This window comes from Macaca nemestrina, chromosome 6 (genome assembly GCF_043159975.1).
Source record: "Macaca nemestrina isolate mMacNem1 chromosome 6, mMacNem.hap1, whole genome shotgun sequence".
Lineage (NCBI taxonomy): Eukaryota > Metazoa > Chordata > Mammalia > Primates > Cercopithecidae > Macaca > Macaca nemestrina.
This window is the reverse complement of record NC_092130.1, coordinates 93,661,660-93,678,851: the sequence shown is the minus strand read 5'-3', so window position 1 is coordinate 93,678,851 and position 17,192 is coordinate 93,661,660. Positions and strand designations below refer to the sequence as shown.

The 17,192-nt window shown below is 37.3% G+C and overlaps 1 protein-coding gene across 5 annotated transcripts in view; it reads left to right on the top strand.

Moving 5' to 3' along the window:
• Positions 1-10,795, top strand: part of LOC105475044 (X-ray repair cross complementing 4) — a 292,455-nt gene extending 281,660 nt beyond the window's left edge. For all 5 annotated transcript variants that reach the window (XM_071098712.1, XM_071098707.1, XM_071098710.1 and 2 more), the window contains one exon: positions 10,171-10,795. In XM_071098712.1, coding sequence (XP_070954813.1) covers positions 10,171-10,235 — 65 coding nt within the window. In that variant the 3' untranslated portion in view covers positions 10,236-10,795. The remainder of the gene's footprint in view (positions 1-10,170) is intronic.
• Positions 10,796-17,192: the final 6,397 nt, after the last annotated feature.

The window sequence follows — 17,192 nt, the reverse complement described above, 5'->3', positions numbered from 1 at the left end:
CTGATAGCTGCTTAGTTATTTAATAGCAGCAAGTACCTGATATTTTGATTTGGCTGGTTTTTAAGGTCATTTCGATTAAAGTTTCATTTGAAGTGTTCTAAAAACAAACCGTAAAATATTTGGCTTTTTTTTTTTTTTAACCAAATGATGTGTGCCCCATCCAGTGCTTAGGATGGATTCTCAATTTGTATACTGCCCTTACCTTACCTCTCATCTTTATCCCTCTCCCCATATCTGAGCTTTTCCCTAGTCCTCATCGGTGATGAGGAGGATGGATGCCAGGGAAGTTTGTGATAAAAGAAAGATGTATATACTTTTGTTATTTTAACATGAGTAAAACAGCTGCCTCAGAATGTCCTGCCATGGTGGATAGGCAGGAATTGACCATTTGCTGGATTTTTGCCGTGACTGCTGCAGTCTGAGAATTTGAGACTTCATTCTCCCCAAAAGAAAACATTGCCTGTTCTTCTAGTCTGTAATAAATCATGAACATAGCAGCATCCTTCCAGGCTATTCTTCTCAACTCCAGATAATTTATAGTGGGTGAGACTCATTAGCCTGAAGTGTATTTTCAGGTTTGTCAGTCAGAATTGTATAGAGAGCCAGTGTTTGGGTGGCAAGTGGAAACAGCACAAGCTGTGGGCACGCAAAGTCAACTTGGCCCTTGGCGTCTGTGACAGCGCTCCTCCCTGGTTTTACTCATTTTTAGAGCCATTCCTTTTTTGACTCATTTCTTTCTCTAGCTGTCTGTTCCTACAATTTTAATATTCTCCACTATTTCTTACTAAACCTTTTCTCTCTGATGGTCTCTTCTCTGGGTGATCATTTCAACTCACCCAGTTGCCTTATAGCAATGACTGCTGTCTTGGTGCATCTAGTCCATACATCTCTCCTGAGTCCTATACCTGTGTATTTGTTAACCTATTCAACATATATCTGCATTTGAATATCCTTTGGGCACTTCAAACTCACCTGTTATGTCTGAAACTGACGTCTTTATGCCTAATCCTAAACCTTCTCCTCTTCTGTGTCACCATCTTCACAATAGCCAAAGCTACAAAATCTAGAATTCTGAGAATATTGTCACGGAAGAGAAATAATAAGATCCAGAAATAGCAGATCGGATCCCAAAGTATTACGTGTGTGCATACAAAGATACACTGACACAAATCACACACACACACATACACACACACACACACTCCATTGTTCAAAGAGTAATATTGCATAGTTTTGCATGGTTTTGAAATTTAAATAAATATAATCATTTATTTAAATGTGTGTATTTTTTTTTAAGAGATGGGGTCCCACTCTATCACCCAGGCTGGCATGCAATGGCATGATCATAGTTCACTGCATCCTCAAACTCCTGGGCTCAAGGGATCCTCCTGCTTCAGCCTCTTGAGTAGCTAGCACTACAGATGTGTACCACCACACACAGCTAATTTATTTTTTACCTTTTTTTTTTTCTAGAGACGGAGTCTTACTGTCTTGCCCAGTAGTATGGTCTCATACTTCTCATACTACTAGGCTCAAACGATCCTCCCGCCTCAGCCTCCCAAAGTGTTAGGATACAAGTGTGAGCCTTGCTCTTTTGCTCAACATTATGCTTAAGATTCATATATGTGTATAACTGTATAATCTCGTCCATTATATGAAAATTTAATAATTCCCCTATTTTCCTGTGGAGAGACATTTGGGTAGTTCTTGTTTTTCACTGTTGTAAACAATGCATCTATGATTGGGTACATATCTCATGATACACCCAATGTTTCTCAAGGGAACGTACCTATGAGTGGAATTCCTAAGTTATAGGAATATACCTTCATATACCTTGACAGTTATTGCCAAATTGTTTTATAAAATGGTTTCAAACATTTGTTCTCCTACCAGCAATAATTTATCTAGTTATTCCGCATCCTCCAAAATCTTTGATATTATTGTACATTTTAATTTTTGCTTATCTGGTGTAAACTATTTCACATTGGCTTTAATTTGCATTTTCTTGGTCACTAATGAAGTTGAGCTTATTATCATATGCTTATTTACCTCCAGTATTCCCCTTTTTGGAAGTTCCTATAGTCTTTGGCATATGTTTTGGTTTTTAAAAAATCGTTAATAGGAGTTCTTTGGATATTCTTTGTTACTAGCATATGTTGCAGTATCTCCTCACAGTTTATGTCTTGTCATTTCATTCTCTTTAAGGTATCTATTGATAAACAGAAGTACTTACTTCAAATGCAATTCAGTGTATCAATCTTTATCTTAATGGTTTTCGATTTCTGCCTTGAACAAACTTTCTTATTTCAAAGTAATAAAGACATTCCCCTGTATTTTCTTCTAAAAGCTTTAAAGCTTTGCCTTTCTCACTTAACTGTTTAATTCACCTGGAATCATACTTATTTGACTTTTGACACAAAAAATTTGAATTCTATGTGTGTTGTATAGGTAGAGATATAGTTAGGCCTCAAAAAATTAGTTATTTTACCTAAAATAACAATTTATTTTTTAAATTTAGATCATTGTTTGTGTCAAAGTCGAACAAGCATGATTCTTCAAGTGTTATGGTGCCATCAATCACTATTCATTTTCCTGGATCTCTCTGTTTGCTCAGGTTGACACTATGACGTATTTCAGAAATACTACTCTCAGAAAATATACGTCACTCTAAACAATACTAATGCTTCTCGTTTGAGTAGGAAGGGATTGCTGTTCCAGCCATAGTGATACCATTTTAAACTTGGCTGAGAAAATGTCTTTACAAAATGAGACAAATATCATTTTAAAGATGTTATTAATTTAACTCCTATAAAGTTAAAAGAGAAGTCAATCATTTATTCTAATATTTTTAGAGAAACTTTCCCTGGATGAGACTTTGTTTTTAATAAATCTAGCTTTTGATGTACAGTGTTCATTGTTAGTTAGATGATGTAGTGCAATTTTGATTCAAGTTGTAGGTTGTGTATGTGTGTGTCTGCGTGTGTGTGTTTTAACACAGTATGAAATTCAACTAATAGAACATAGAAATCTCTGCAACTATATTATTGAGAATATACACCACCTTTTAGTGAGAGTGTCATCTGGAGAAGTTTCATTATATTCTCTTTATTTGAAAGAAGACAGGCTTTAGCCTGTAACTTTAGTTTCTTATTCTGTCATTAATCTTTCCTCTTTAATTCACATTAATCATTTATTCCACAAATATTTCTTGAGAGCATGTATTTTGCAAAGTAGTCTATGCTGAACTATTCAAGCATAACAAATTCAGATTCAGGAACTGAAAGAGCTCTAAGATCATTTATAATAACCTCAGCCTTCCACAAATGAAGAAACTGGGGTCCAGCAGTGACCTGACCAAAATTTCTATTGAGATTCAGAATATCTAGTTTCAGAATATCCCCTATTGAACCACTTTGCCCACAGAAAACTATCCGAACATATACCTGAATGTTAAATATTAATATACTTATAGAGATGCCTAAAGCGATAAGTCACTCTTTATGAACAAATTATGTTATTTAGTTGTTACTTTCCAGCTATTTATAACATTGTTAAGATAAAAAGACACATTTGAAAAAATTAGATAAAGTAAATGTTTAACTGAAAGCTTTCTGAGAGCAGGAGTAACACATTTGTTCTATTTTCCTAACACAGTGAGCTGTTCATAGTGTATAATCAACAAGTACAGTATTGATTAAATAAACAAAACTATATATTGAAATATAAGATACAGATATTAGGTACTGTAAATGACTAGAGGAAATAAAATTATGAATATGAAATGAAATAGGAATATGAAAATAAAGTAAGTCTTTATGGAAGGTTTAGAATTTAAACAGAGCCATAACTAATGGCTATAATTTCATTAGGAACACCCAAGTTTCTATTTATTTGTTTCTCTCACCTTATATTAAAACTTTAGATACAGGTTCTCTGAGTTGTTTTTTTCAAATTATACTAAGCATGATTCCTTAGAACAAGCATGTTCATGAAAAAAATATAAAAATGCTAAGGTATATGTATAAGGATACTAATTGTTGTCTTGTTTATGAGGGCATTTAAATATTGAACCAACCCAAACCTCTATCAGTGAACTAATGGTTAGTATATCAAAATTAAAATTAATGATGAATATGGATCTAAATTTTTCAGCATGAAAATACATCTCTAATGTATTATACAGTGAAAATATCAAGCTGCAAAACTATAAATGTATAGAATGATCACATTTGTGTAAAAAAAAAAAGGCTGTGAAAATACAAGTAATGCAAAATAAGATAGTAGCCATTTGTATTCGTCTTTTCTCACCCTGCTATAAAGACATGTCTGACACTGGGTAATTTATAAAGAAAAGAGGTTTAATCAACTCACAGTTCTGTAGGCTTCACAGGCTTCTGCTGCTGGGGAGGCCTCAGGAAACATATAATCATGATGGAAGGCAAAAGGGAAGCAGGCATATCTTCACATGACTGGCAGGAGAGAGAGAGCAAAAGGGGAAGTGCTGCACACTTTTAAACAATGAGATCTCATGAGAACTCACACATTATCACAAGAACAGCAAGGGGGATATCTGCCCCCATGATCCAGTCGCTTCCCACCAGGCCCCTCCTCCAACATTGGGGATTACAATTCACCATGAGATTTGGGTGCAGACACAAAGCCAGACCACATCATGCCATCCCCAGCCCCTCCCACATCCCCTTCTCACATTTCAAAACACGATCATGCCTTGCCAACAGTCCGCCAAAATCTTAAATCATTGCAGTGTTAGCTCAAATGTTCAAGTCCAAGGTCTCATGTGAGATAAGGCAAGTCTCTTCAACCTATGAGCCTGTAAAATCAAAACCAAGCTAGTTTCCTCCAAGATACAATGGGGTACAAGCATTGGGTAAGTGCTTCTGTTCTAAGTGGGAGAAATTGGCCAAAACATAGGGGCTACAGGCCCCATGCAAGTTCAAAAACCAGCATGGTAGTCATTAAATCTAGAAGCTCCCAGATAATCTCCTTTGACTCCATGTCTCACATCCAGGGCACAGTGATGCAAGGGGTAGACTCCCAGGTCCTTGGGAAACTCTGCCCCTGTGGCTCTCCAGGGTAGAGCCCCCATGCCTGCTTTCATAGGCTGGTGTTGAGTGCCTGCAGCTTTTCCAGATGCATGGCACAAGCTGATGATGGATCTACCATTCTGTGGTCTGGAGGACAGTAGCTGTCTTCTTACAGTTCCATTAGGCAGTGTCTCTTTGGGGACTCCAACTACACATTTTCCATCCACACTGCCCTAGTAGAGCTTCTCCATGAGGACTGTACCCCTGCAGCAGACTTCTGCCTGGACATCCAGACATTTCCATACATCCTCTGAAACCTACGTGGAGGCTCCCAAGCCTCAGCTCGTGCACTTTACACATCTGCAGGCTTACCACCACATGGAAGACACCAAGGCTTGAGACTTGCACCCTCTAAAGCAATGGCCTGAGCTGCATTTTGGCCCCTTTTAGCAACAGCTGGAGCAGGAGCAGCCACAATGCGGGGTGCCATGTCCCAAGGCTGCACAGAGTAGCAGGGCCCTTGGGCTGGCCCACAAAACAAGTCTACCCTCCTAGGCCTCCTGGCCTGTGATGGGAGGGGCTGCCATGGAGATCTCTGAAATGCCTTGGAGGCACTGTCTTGGTTATTAACATTTGGCTCCTGTTTACTTGTGCAAATTTCTGCAGCCTTGAATTCCTCCCCAGAAAATGGGTTTTTCTTTTCTACCATATGACAAGGCTGCAAAATTTTCACTTTTATTCTGCTTTCCTTTTAAATATAAGTTCCAGGTCATTTATTTGTTCATGCAGATGAGAGTAGGCTTTTAGAAGCAGCCAGGCCACACCTTGAATGCTTTGTTGCTTAGAAATTTCTTCCACCAGCAACCCTAAATCATCTTCTCAAGTTCAAAGTACAACAAATCCCTAGACCAGGGGCACAATGAAATGGTCTTTGCTAAAGCATAGCAAGAGTGACCTTTACCCCAGTTCTCGATAACTTCCTTATCTCCATCTGAGACCACCTCAGCCTGGACTTTATGGTCCATATCACCATCAGCATTTTGGTCACAACAATTTAACAAGTCTCTAGGATGTTCCCAACTTTCCCTCATCTTCCTTTCTTTTTCTGACCCCTCCAAACTGTTCCAACCTCTGCTTATTACCCAGTTCCAAAGTTGCTTCTATATTTTCACATACCTTTATAGCAATGCCCCACTTCTCTGGTTACACACATACTATCACAAGAATAGCAAGGGAGAAGTCCACCCCCATGATCCAATCACCTCCCAACAGGCCCTTCCTCCAACATTGAGTTCAAAAAGAGATTCAGGTGGGGACACAACCAAGCCATATCAACATTTTTGTGTTCTTTTTTATGCTTTTCAGAATTTACAAAATGTCTAACAATAAACATTTATTACCTGTAAAAATAATAAAACTGTTTTAAGAGTTGTGGAGAGAGTTCTAAATTTACTCTATTGACTCGCCATGGATATAAAAACTCAATGATCTCCATTCAGGACAACTTTTACTGAGTATCTGTTATGACTAGGCACTATGAACAGGAGTCAAAATCTATTTCTTAGCTCCTCATGACCTCAGAAGGAATTGTAAATTGTAAGTGAAGCACCAGGAATCTATTTATCCTTCAGTCTGGTCACTTCAGAATGGTCCTTTGGTCATATGCTGATTTTTTAAAAAACAAAATTGATAGATCTCTGTGTTCTGGTGCACAGTATCTAAACAATGGGCACAATTACGGAGATCTTTCCATGTCTGACTTTTTAAATATGATTTCAGCTTTTATTTTAGATACAGGGGGTACATGTGCAGGTTTATTATAGGGGTATGTTGCAGGATGCTGAGGTTTAGGATAGGGATCTCATCACCCAGGTATTGAGCATAATCCCCAATAGGTAGTTTTTGAGCCCATGACCCCTCCCTAATCCCCAGTGTCTATTGTTTCCATCTTTATGCCCATGTATATCCAAATGTTTAGCTCTCACTTGTAAGTGAAAACACAGGTATTTGGTTTTCTGTTCCTGCATTAATTTGCTCTGGATTATGGTCTCCAGCTGCATCCATGTTGCTACGAAGGACATTGCTTCATTCTTTTTGGTGGCTGTGTAGTATTCCATAGTGTATATGTACTATATTTTCTTTACCCAGTCCACCAATGATGGCCACCTAAGTTGATACCATGTATTTGCTATTGTGAGTAGTGCTGCAATGAACATGCCAGGGCATGTGTCTTTTTGGTAGAAAACTTTGGGTTTTTTGGGAGGAATATGCCCAGTAACAGGATTGCTGGATTGGATGCTAGTTATGTTTTAAGTTCTTTGACAGATCTCCAAAGTACTTTCCACTGTGGCTGAAGTAATTTACATTCCCACCAACAGTGTATAAGTGTCCTCTTTTCTCTGCAGCCTCTCCCGCATATATTATTATTAGAATTTTTAATAACAGGCATTCTGATTGGTGTTAGATGGTATCTCATTGTGGTTTTGATTTGCATTTCTCTGATGAGTAGTGATGTGTGGCATTTTTTTTCATATGTTTGTTGGCTGCTTGTGTGTCTTCTTTTGAGAAGCGTCTGTTCGTGTCCTTTGCCCATTTATTAATGGATCGATTTGCTTTTTGCTTGTTGATTTAAGTTCCATATAGATTCTGGATATTTGACCTTTGACAGATGCATATTTTGAGAATATTTTCTCCTATTCTGTAGGCTATTTACTTTGTTGATAGTTTCTTTTGCTGTATAGAAACTCTTCAGTTTAATTAGGTCCTGCTTGTCAATTTTTGTTTTTGTTGCAATTGTTTTTGGGGACTTAGCCAAAAATTCTTTGCCAATGCCAATGTTGAGAAGGATATTTCCTAGGTTTTCTTCTAAGTTTTTTATAGTTTGAAATCTTACATTTAAATTTTTAATCCATCTCGAGTTAATGTTTGTATATGTTGAAAGGTAGGGCGATATGGTTTGGACTTGTGTCCCCACCCAAATCATGTGTCTAATTGTAATTCTCAATCTTGAAGAAGGGGCCTGGTGGGAGGTGATTGGATCCTGGAGACAGATTCCCCCCTTGCCATTCTCATGATAGTGAGTGAGTTCTCATGAGATCTGGTTGTTTAAAAGTTTGCGGCATCTTCCCCCCGGCTTCCTCCTTCTCCAGCCGTGTAAGACAGGCCTGCTTCCCTTTCACCTTCTACCATGAGGCTTCTCAGCCATGTTTCCTGTACAGCCTGTGGAACTGTGGCCAATTAAACCTCTTTTCTTTATAAATTACTCAGTCTCAGGTAGTTCTTTATAGGAATACAAGAATGGACTAATACATAGGGGCACACTTTCAATCTTCTGCAAATGGCTAGCCACTTTGCCGTGCACCATTTATTGTATCTGCCTTGCTTGTTTTTCCATTTCTTACTTTTAATTGAGATAGTTCAGTTATCTCTTTTGCCTAGGAGGAGTACAAGCAACTCTAAGACATTTGGCCAGAGAAAAGTGTTTAATGTGTTTTGAGTTGACAAAGAAAACGTATACCTGTAATAATTATACTTTTATCCCATACTGTATCATTTTCTCCTCCTTTGGAATATATTTTTAGATATTTAATTACATGTTACAATAATTATGCCTGTATTTATTGTTAATTTTAACATTGCAAATCCCAGAGGGTAGTACTTGTCATCTTGAATGCATTAATGCCTAGCACCTTGGCACTCCTGTGATGATAATATTGTCTGAAATTGGCTTGCTCAGAATAAGACAGAACATGTCCCAGGTCTAGTGGCAGCCAACCATAGTTAATTGTCTCTAATCATGATGCCAAGGAGAACTCATTTCTAATAATCTGTGCAACCAGGTAAGGGTGCAAGCTTTTGAAAATACTCATCGTCTAAACATACTTGATATGTGGGGGTTTTCAATAGTTATTCTTCTCTGCTGTTAATGGAAACTCGTATGTAGTTTATACAGTATTAGCAGATAATAATAATAGTTTCCAAATATTTTGTGGGAATTTATAAGCATTTTCATTTACATCAACTCGTTTCATCTTTAGACCACCTCTAGAAAAGTACTAATATCTCAGTTTTACAGTGGAGAGAATAGAAGCCCAGTTAGTTTAAATGACTTGCCTAAAGTTACATAGCTAATATGAAATAGACCTGGGTTCAAACTTGTTTTTCCTGACTTCAAGTTCCATGCTTTCTCAGCTATACCAAGGTGCTGTAACTCCACCATGGCCTTCAAAGTTGGAAATAGAGGGGTATTACCAAGTGTTACTGGGTTAGCTCAACCTAATCATAATCACCCCGGAAGCCACCTCTAATTGATAAAATTAAGCATACTTTATTTAGGTTCCACAGAGAACCACTGACAAGGTTTCTACAAGGATATTAACAGACACTCCAAAGCTTTACTTCTGATTGAGCACTGTTATTCTCCAGCACAGTCTTTCTAAGACCAATTAATAGTGATCATGGCAGTCAGCCTGTTATCTTAGGGTTCAAAGAAAATATCTACATAAGTATAGCACTCAATCCATTGAAATAGTGACTACAATACGAACCTGAGTAAAATTTAGTTCACTAAATGAAGATATGCAGATTCGATAAATGAATATGGGCCAACATTTCATCAACAACTGCTATAAATGTGAAAAATCATTATTTTTCATATATACACATAGTCATCCGACCCACTAAAGGTAGTTCATGGGACCAAAACTTTCTGCTGCTAAGAGATTAAAATGCACGTTAATCGGTAGAATTTAAGAAAGCCAGAGTAAAATGTAAATTGTGATGAAATCATTAAAGGAGTAACTTGAAAAACCTTCTATATCCTGGCATAAAAGTGATTATAGCATAGAGGATAGAATATTTTATTTCTTGACCTCAATTATGAGTATTGTTATAGGTTTTTGAATTTTCCTGGGGTCAGAATAGAGACAGATTAATTCTAAAGCAGTTAGAGAAATTAGTCTCTTCATCTCTTTCCTTACAGTTAACAGCATAGAGAAGTAAATCTCGAAACCAATTTTGAAACAGGATTTGACTGTCATTTCACTTATGTGTCTCTTCATTTTCTTTTACTCTATAACAGAAGTTTTTAAAAATAAAACTATTTTGATTTTCTTTTCAACTCTAGGCCTGATTCTTCACTACCTGAGACATCGAAAAAGGAGCACATCTCAGCTGAAAACATGTCTTTAGAAACTCTGAGAAACAGCAGCCCAGAAGACCTCTTTGATGAGATTTAACAGTCTCAAAAAACACTTTGATGTTCACTAGACTATGTTTTCTATTCATTTCTTTAAAATGAAAAGGCAGAATTTCAAGTTATCAGCTATTACTGTACCTTACAATTTAATTACATACACACTGAATTGAAACCATTGTGCAAAATGAATTACACATGTATACGAAGATAGTATTTGATGATGACACTGGCACATTATTCTAAACTATTCATTCAGCATGCCTATAATTACCTAAAATTTCAGACTTCTTGTTGCAAAGGCCACATTTATCATATTCATTCACACATATTATATGTGATAGCTATCTAACATCCTGTCTAGGAAGATTTTGAAAATAGGACAAAGAAAACATCCTTTTAAAATGTCTTCAGCCTTTTTTGAATAGACATATTAAAACATATTCTGAACACTGATGTTTGAGCATTTTAATTTGTGTAATGATGTATAAAATATAATTTTAGTTTGTACATAAACATTCTGAAAATCTGATAATAAAATTTTTGATACATTCAAGGTTTTGTGTTCTTAATAAAATGTGTTAAGTTAATTTTTATTATAGTAAGTAACGGGTTTTTAGAAACTGCTCATTAATGTAAATGTAACCCCCTTTGTGGCAAAAAAAAAAAAAAGCATATTTTTCAGGGATTATTGATAAAAGATTTATCTTACACATACACGGGCCCTTCTTGAAGACAAGGACCTTGTCATAGCTCTTTGCAATAACATCCGGCACTATTGTCTTTGTAATCACTCTTTCTGCTTCTTAACCTTTCATTCTATCTTCACTTCTTACCTGTTTAATATCCATTCCTTCCATGTTACTCAAAGTTAACAATATCAGAGTTAGCCATGACCACCGTGTTGCTAAATCCAGTGATTGGCCCATTCTTAGTCCTCATGTTATTAAGCCTGTCAGCACATTTTATATAGTTGATTGCTTCTCCCCAGTAAACATTTTCTTCACTTGACTTTTGCTATAGCATATGCTCTTTGTATTCCTCTTTCTTTCCAGTCACTAATTTTTTAGACCTTTTGGCTGATTCCTTCTCCTTTGCCCAACAAAGGATTTTTGGGCAAATGTTTGAATGCCCTGGGTTTAATTTTCAGCCCTCTTCTCTTCATTACCTACATTGTCACCCTAGGTTATTCTAGGTCGTTTGTGGTTTTGAATGCCATCTGTCTGCCGATATCTCCAAAATTAGCATAGTTTTCTTTGTAGTCAAATTTTATATATACATGCATATATATGGATATACATGTGTGTATGTATAATTTATCTTTAACTTGTCACAAAAGGAGTTTCTTAAGATTTCTTAAAAATCGTTTGTATTAAATCTTGATACATCTTGGCATCTTTTTTTAAATACAGACGAGTACAGTTATCTACTTTTACCTTTCTTTAGATGTTTTAGCACATCCAAAGCAGAAATTTGATTATCCTGACCATCATTTCTTCTGCTGTCTTATATTTGGGAAATTTCACATACGCAGTTCCTTGAAGCTAAAATCTCACGAATCTTCCTTGGTGTCTCTGCTTTCTTCTCCTTGCACATTCTGTTATTTTTACTTCCAAAATACAAATTGACTCTCCCTCTCTGCCTCTCTACTACAGCTACACTGCTTCCTCACTGGTCTCCCTGCTTAATTTTCTATTCTCCTACAATGAAACCAAACTGAATTTTTAAATCTTAGATAAGATTATTTTCCTACCTGAACTAAAACCTACCAATAATAAACCACTGCCCTTTGAAAAAAGTCTGGACCTGTACCATGGCCTACAAAGTTTGATATGATGGCACCCCTGCTTACCTCCCCAACCTGATTTCCCACCCCTCTCTCTTTACTCCCCTTGCCCCTTGAGTAGGCCAGAGCTCAGAACCATTGTATTGCTAATCTGTCTGCCTAGAATGCTCATCTTCACAAGGTTGGTTTCTTTATCTTTCAGATTTAGAACCAAATGTCATCTCCTCGGATTTCCCCGAAATATTTAGGGTTGTCCACCTTCCCAGTCACTCTCTGTCCCATTAAAATGGTTTTTTTCATTATGCATATCACTCTCTGGAATTACTTTTTCATGTCTCCTCTCCCGATGGAACATAAGCCCCATCACAGTAGAAACATGGCCATCTGCTTTACCTCTCTATCCCCAGTATTAAGAACAAGGTTCATAGAAGCTTAATTAGTGTTTGTTGAATGAATGCATGCATGTTTATCACATAGCAAGCACTCAAAAGTTTCTTTACTTACTAAACCATTTTGAAAGGATTGAAAGATTGAAATTTAGCCAGATGACTTGATACAAAGAAATAATTATTCAGAAAGCTCAAGTACTCTTTGTGGTTAATGGTAAATAATAGGTATATATATGCATGCACATAGGTGTTTTGTTTTGTTTTGTTTTTCAGACAGAGTCTCACTCCATCACCCAGGCTAGAGTGCAGTGGTGTGATCACAGCTCACTGCAACACCTCTGCCTCCGGGGTTCAAGAGATTCTTGTGCCTCAGACACCCAGGTAGTTTTTTACAGGCACGTGCCACCACACCCGGCTAATTTTTTGTATTTTTAGTAGAGATGGGGTTTCACCATGTTGGCCAGGCTGGTCACAAACTCCTAACCTCAAGTGATCCACCCACCTCGGCCTCCTAAAGTGCTGGGATTATAGGCATGAGCCACCACGCCCTGCAGGTTTGACAGTAGAGGGAGAATAAGAAAAAAATTACACACATACACTATTAATTAGGAAAAGGATTTGACTAAGTCAATGGGATAGCAAAATATTTTAAATAGAAATTTTCCTGTACTTTAATTTCTTTGATGGCTTACATGTAAAAGGAAAAAAACTTTTAAATATATGAAATTTAAATATATAATTATAAACTATAAAATTCTACTCAGTCACATTGGAATGTCACTATACTACTGAACTTAGCACTATCCTGGATTTACCCTGTATCTTTCCAAAGTGATTCTGTATGTGAAATACCAGAATCTCAAAATAATATTATCTTACCTGAATAGACCACAAATGACTAACCAAAATTAGTATACAACTGTATATGTGTGTCTATCTATCTATATACATGTAATGAAAGAGAAGAAATTTTCTCATCTTTTGGCTATTAACTCCCTGGTGATAAGAGAGATGTAGGGAAGGTATTTCCTAAGTAATAATAACAAGTCTATAAAGGTCATAATATTTAGAAAATGTTTGTTTATATTTTTCTAAGGCAGCAGATCTTTTCAATCATTGCTGTGTGTCAGATCGATTCAGTTGGTTAGAACAGAACATAGTAAGCCTATAATCTTGGGTTCCTCCTTTATATCTCATATGGAGAAATTGAAGACGTGGTTTTATATTTCTTGCCTTATATAGACAGAGACCTATAGATTTGGTATAAACATGTCCAGATCCTATCATTCCATACCACATTTTCTCCTCACATTTTTTTCATTGTCTATACTCTAAACAGATTGTTGCAGAATGCTGAAATGGAAGGCACAGAAATTGAGTTACAATGCAGCATGGCTTTTTTGACCTTATCATCTTCACCTCTAAGATAAGGAAATTACATTTCTGAAGGATTTTTCAGCTTAAAATGTATAATTTTTGGCCCTGGCATCAGATGGTATGGCCCCAGCCTCATTACGGAAGTTAATGAAAGAAAAAAAAAATCCCCTGTCAAGAGATGTCTTTATTATGTGGTTTTAAAAGGTCAAGAAACTACTTTAGAAAAGTTTTTCTGAATGGTCTATAACTCAGATTTGTAAAATACAGGACCCTGTGTTTTTGAGCCAAGCAGCTCTTTATTGGACAAGTTTGATTCAACAAATGTTTTTTAAGGATCAGTTATGCACAAAATACAGAACTGGGCCATGTGAAAAATTAAAGGATAAATTCATCCTTTCAACAAATACTTGTTAAGTATTTTTGCCAGTCTCTGTTCTGGACACTAGATATGGCAGTGAATAGCACAGACAAGTATCCTGTTTCTGTTGAGTTTATATTCTAGAAATGAAAAGAATGGAGTATATGGGAGGGGGTTGCATTGAGTTTTGGGCCTGAAACTACTATGTAATGGACTATAATATGAACGAGTGGTAGTATAGATGGTATAAAAAAACACAAAATTTAAAGGTATGGATAAGAATCCATGAAAGATTCAATTAAGAGATTATGAGAAATAGGGAGGGTTGGAGAGTGAGCTGAGGATGTGACTGTCTGCCTCGGATCACATGAGAATACAGAAGGTACTGGAGGTGGGTTTGGGTGGGTATATGGCATTAATGCCTAAATTTGTCATTATGAATCAGTGGAATGAAGTGGACAAGTTACAAGGTATCCCAGAAGCAATGTTGGCCAAGGGTGGTTTAGTGGTGTGAACAGTGAGCGAAGTTACGTCATGAAGACATGAGAAGAATTGAGCTCTGCAGTTCTAACTGGCACTTCCTTGGGAAGGTATGAGCTGTCAGAAAATCGAAGGTCATAGGACCCTTCCTGGGTGTCTGGGAATTGGAAAGGAAAGCCAAACAAGAGGTCTCTTGATGGATTTGCCCAGAGGAGCGAGCAACCCTTACCTTTTCATGTTTCTGTCATTCTTACACTCAGTATTATTTATAGAATCAATTTTTAATGAAAATGAAACTAAATAGCTGACATCTAATTCATAAAGGCCTCACAAATTTACCTGTAAGACAAGAAACCCCAAAAATAGGTAGTTACATTTTGTATTCATTTCAATGATTTTGTGAGGGAAAATGATATAGTAACACAAAAGAACTATTCATGCATCCATTTGTAGCTATTGTCTGAATTTAACATTTTCACTACTGATCTGACAGCTTCTAATAAATGCTTTTTGGGAAGGTAGACTTCATTTGTAAGTGTTGTATGAACTAACCTAAAGTGGTTTTCTCCATATTTTGATTACTGGAAATGGATACCTTGAAAAATGCATTAGAGCAAGCATTGTATGGTTCCTTCATTAACTGACCATCCACCATCACTGTTCCTGACTACCAACTCCCTTTCTTATCTGCTCAGAAACACTCTCCAGCCTACATTAAACTCATTTTCTCCCTTTCATATATCCACATATCCTCTCATTTAACTATTTCCTCTTTTTTTCTTTTCCTCTCCTCTATTTGAATAAAATTCAACATGAATTTTATTGTTCATATGTTAATTTGTCTTCCCTCTTTCAAAGGACTTTCATTTAAAACTCTCATGTCACAATCTCATAAGCAGCTAAACTTTCTAAATGAGGGTCTCAATGCCCCTAAAGGCTCTTGGTTCTGCAGGAAAGTAGAGACATTAGAGCCCTGCACCCATCTTAATATTGGATTTTCTTTTAAGGGCAGAAGCAGTTTTGGTAGCCACTGTTCCAGTAAATGAAATATAGACCAGTTTTGAACCACTTACTTTTGATTTAGAGAAAATCTCTAACTTAATTGCAGTCTTAGAAATAACACAGCCAATCAAATTAATATAGGTGGATTAAACAATTTATATAAAACCTGCTCATACAAGACCCTTCTAGGAATCTGTCTTTCCTTGCATTCCGCCAAAAGCTGGGCCGGAGACAAGGGCATATATAAAAGCAATATGTTTGGGGATGTGATCCCAGGAGGGGTCTGGAGGGTGGGACAGTAAGCATAAAACAGGAAAGGCGGAGAAACCACTACAAGGATGCCTTATCAAGACGGCCACCCCATTGATAATATACGTTTCATCCCACCAGGGTCTTCTCAGGAACCTTTTGAAAGTTTTCTTGAAACTGTACATGCAAAGATGAAAAGGAGAAGCCTTTATCCACCACTTGCTGTTTCCTAGTGGTCAAGGGTAACCTGGAAACATTGTTCTCCCTGCTTCAGGTTTCCCATGTGTGAATACACCACACCAGGACTTGCAAAGGGCAGGAAACAAGAGAAGCAGGGGTGCTAGTTACACCTACTTGTCGTAGGGGCAAGACTAGCTGGAACTGAGTGCCAAAGAAATGGCTGCTATTGATATAGGGCTCAGAGAAATTTGAAGTAGTGTACAGAAGAGCCCAATATAGTATTCATGCTTTATGTTGCATGACCCTGCCCCACTTCCTACCCCTAGCCAGAGTTGATTAGATCAGGGGAAGAAAAGTCCTGGCTAACTTGGGTTCTTGGCCTGGCTGACTTGGGTTTGCTGAAGAAGCCAATCTATAAATTACCAGAGAAAGCTGATCAGAAGAGAGAGAAATGAGCAAATTTGCACACAGAAGCAGAGCACCCTGGGGACTGACAGGGGAAGTAGCCAGTGCCCGGAGTGGCCTTCATTCTTACATATTTCTGGACCAGTTCTCATATATACTTATCCTTAGAAATCACTGCCTCCGTTTCTGATGTTTTATTAGTCGAATGGTTCTTTGAAACAAACAAGAAAGTACCTAACTAATAAGGAAACAATACATTCTCTAGAGAAGATTTCAATTAATTTCCATTAGCTTCAATTAACAAGTTTGCCAAAGTTAACACTACGATTAAAGGAATATGTCAGAAGAGCTTTACTCAATACTGGTAGAGACAATTAAACTTCTTTTTTTTTTTTTTTTTTTTGAGATGGAGTCTTGCTCATCACCCAGGCTGGAGTGCAGTGGCGCGATCTCAGCTCACTGCAAGCTCCACCTCCCGGGTTCACGCCATTCTCCTGTCTCAGCCTCCCAAGTAGCTCGGACTACAGGCACCTGCCAACGCGCCCGGCTAATTTTTTGTATTTTTAGCAGAGATGGGGTTTCACCATGTTAGCCAAAATGGTCTCGATCTCCTGACCTTGTGATCCGCCCGCCTTGGCCTCCCAAAGTGCTGGGATTACAGGCGTGAGCCACCACGCCCAGCCGAGACAATTAAACTTCTGAATATGATAGGAAAATAAAATCAATT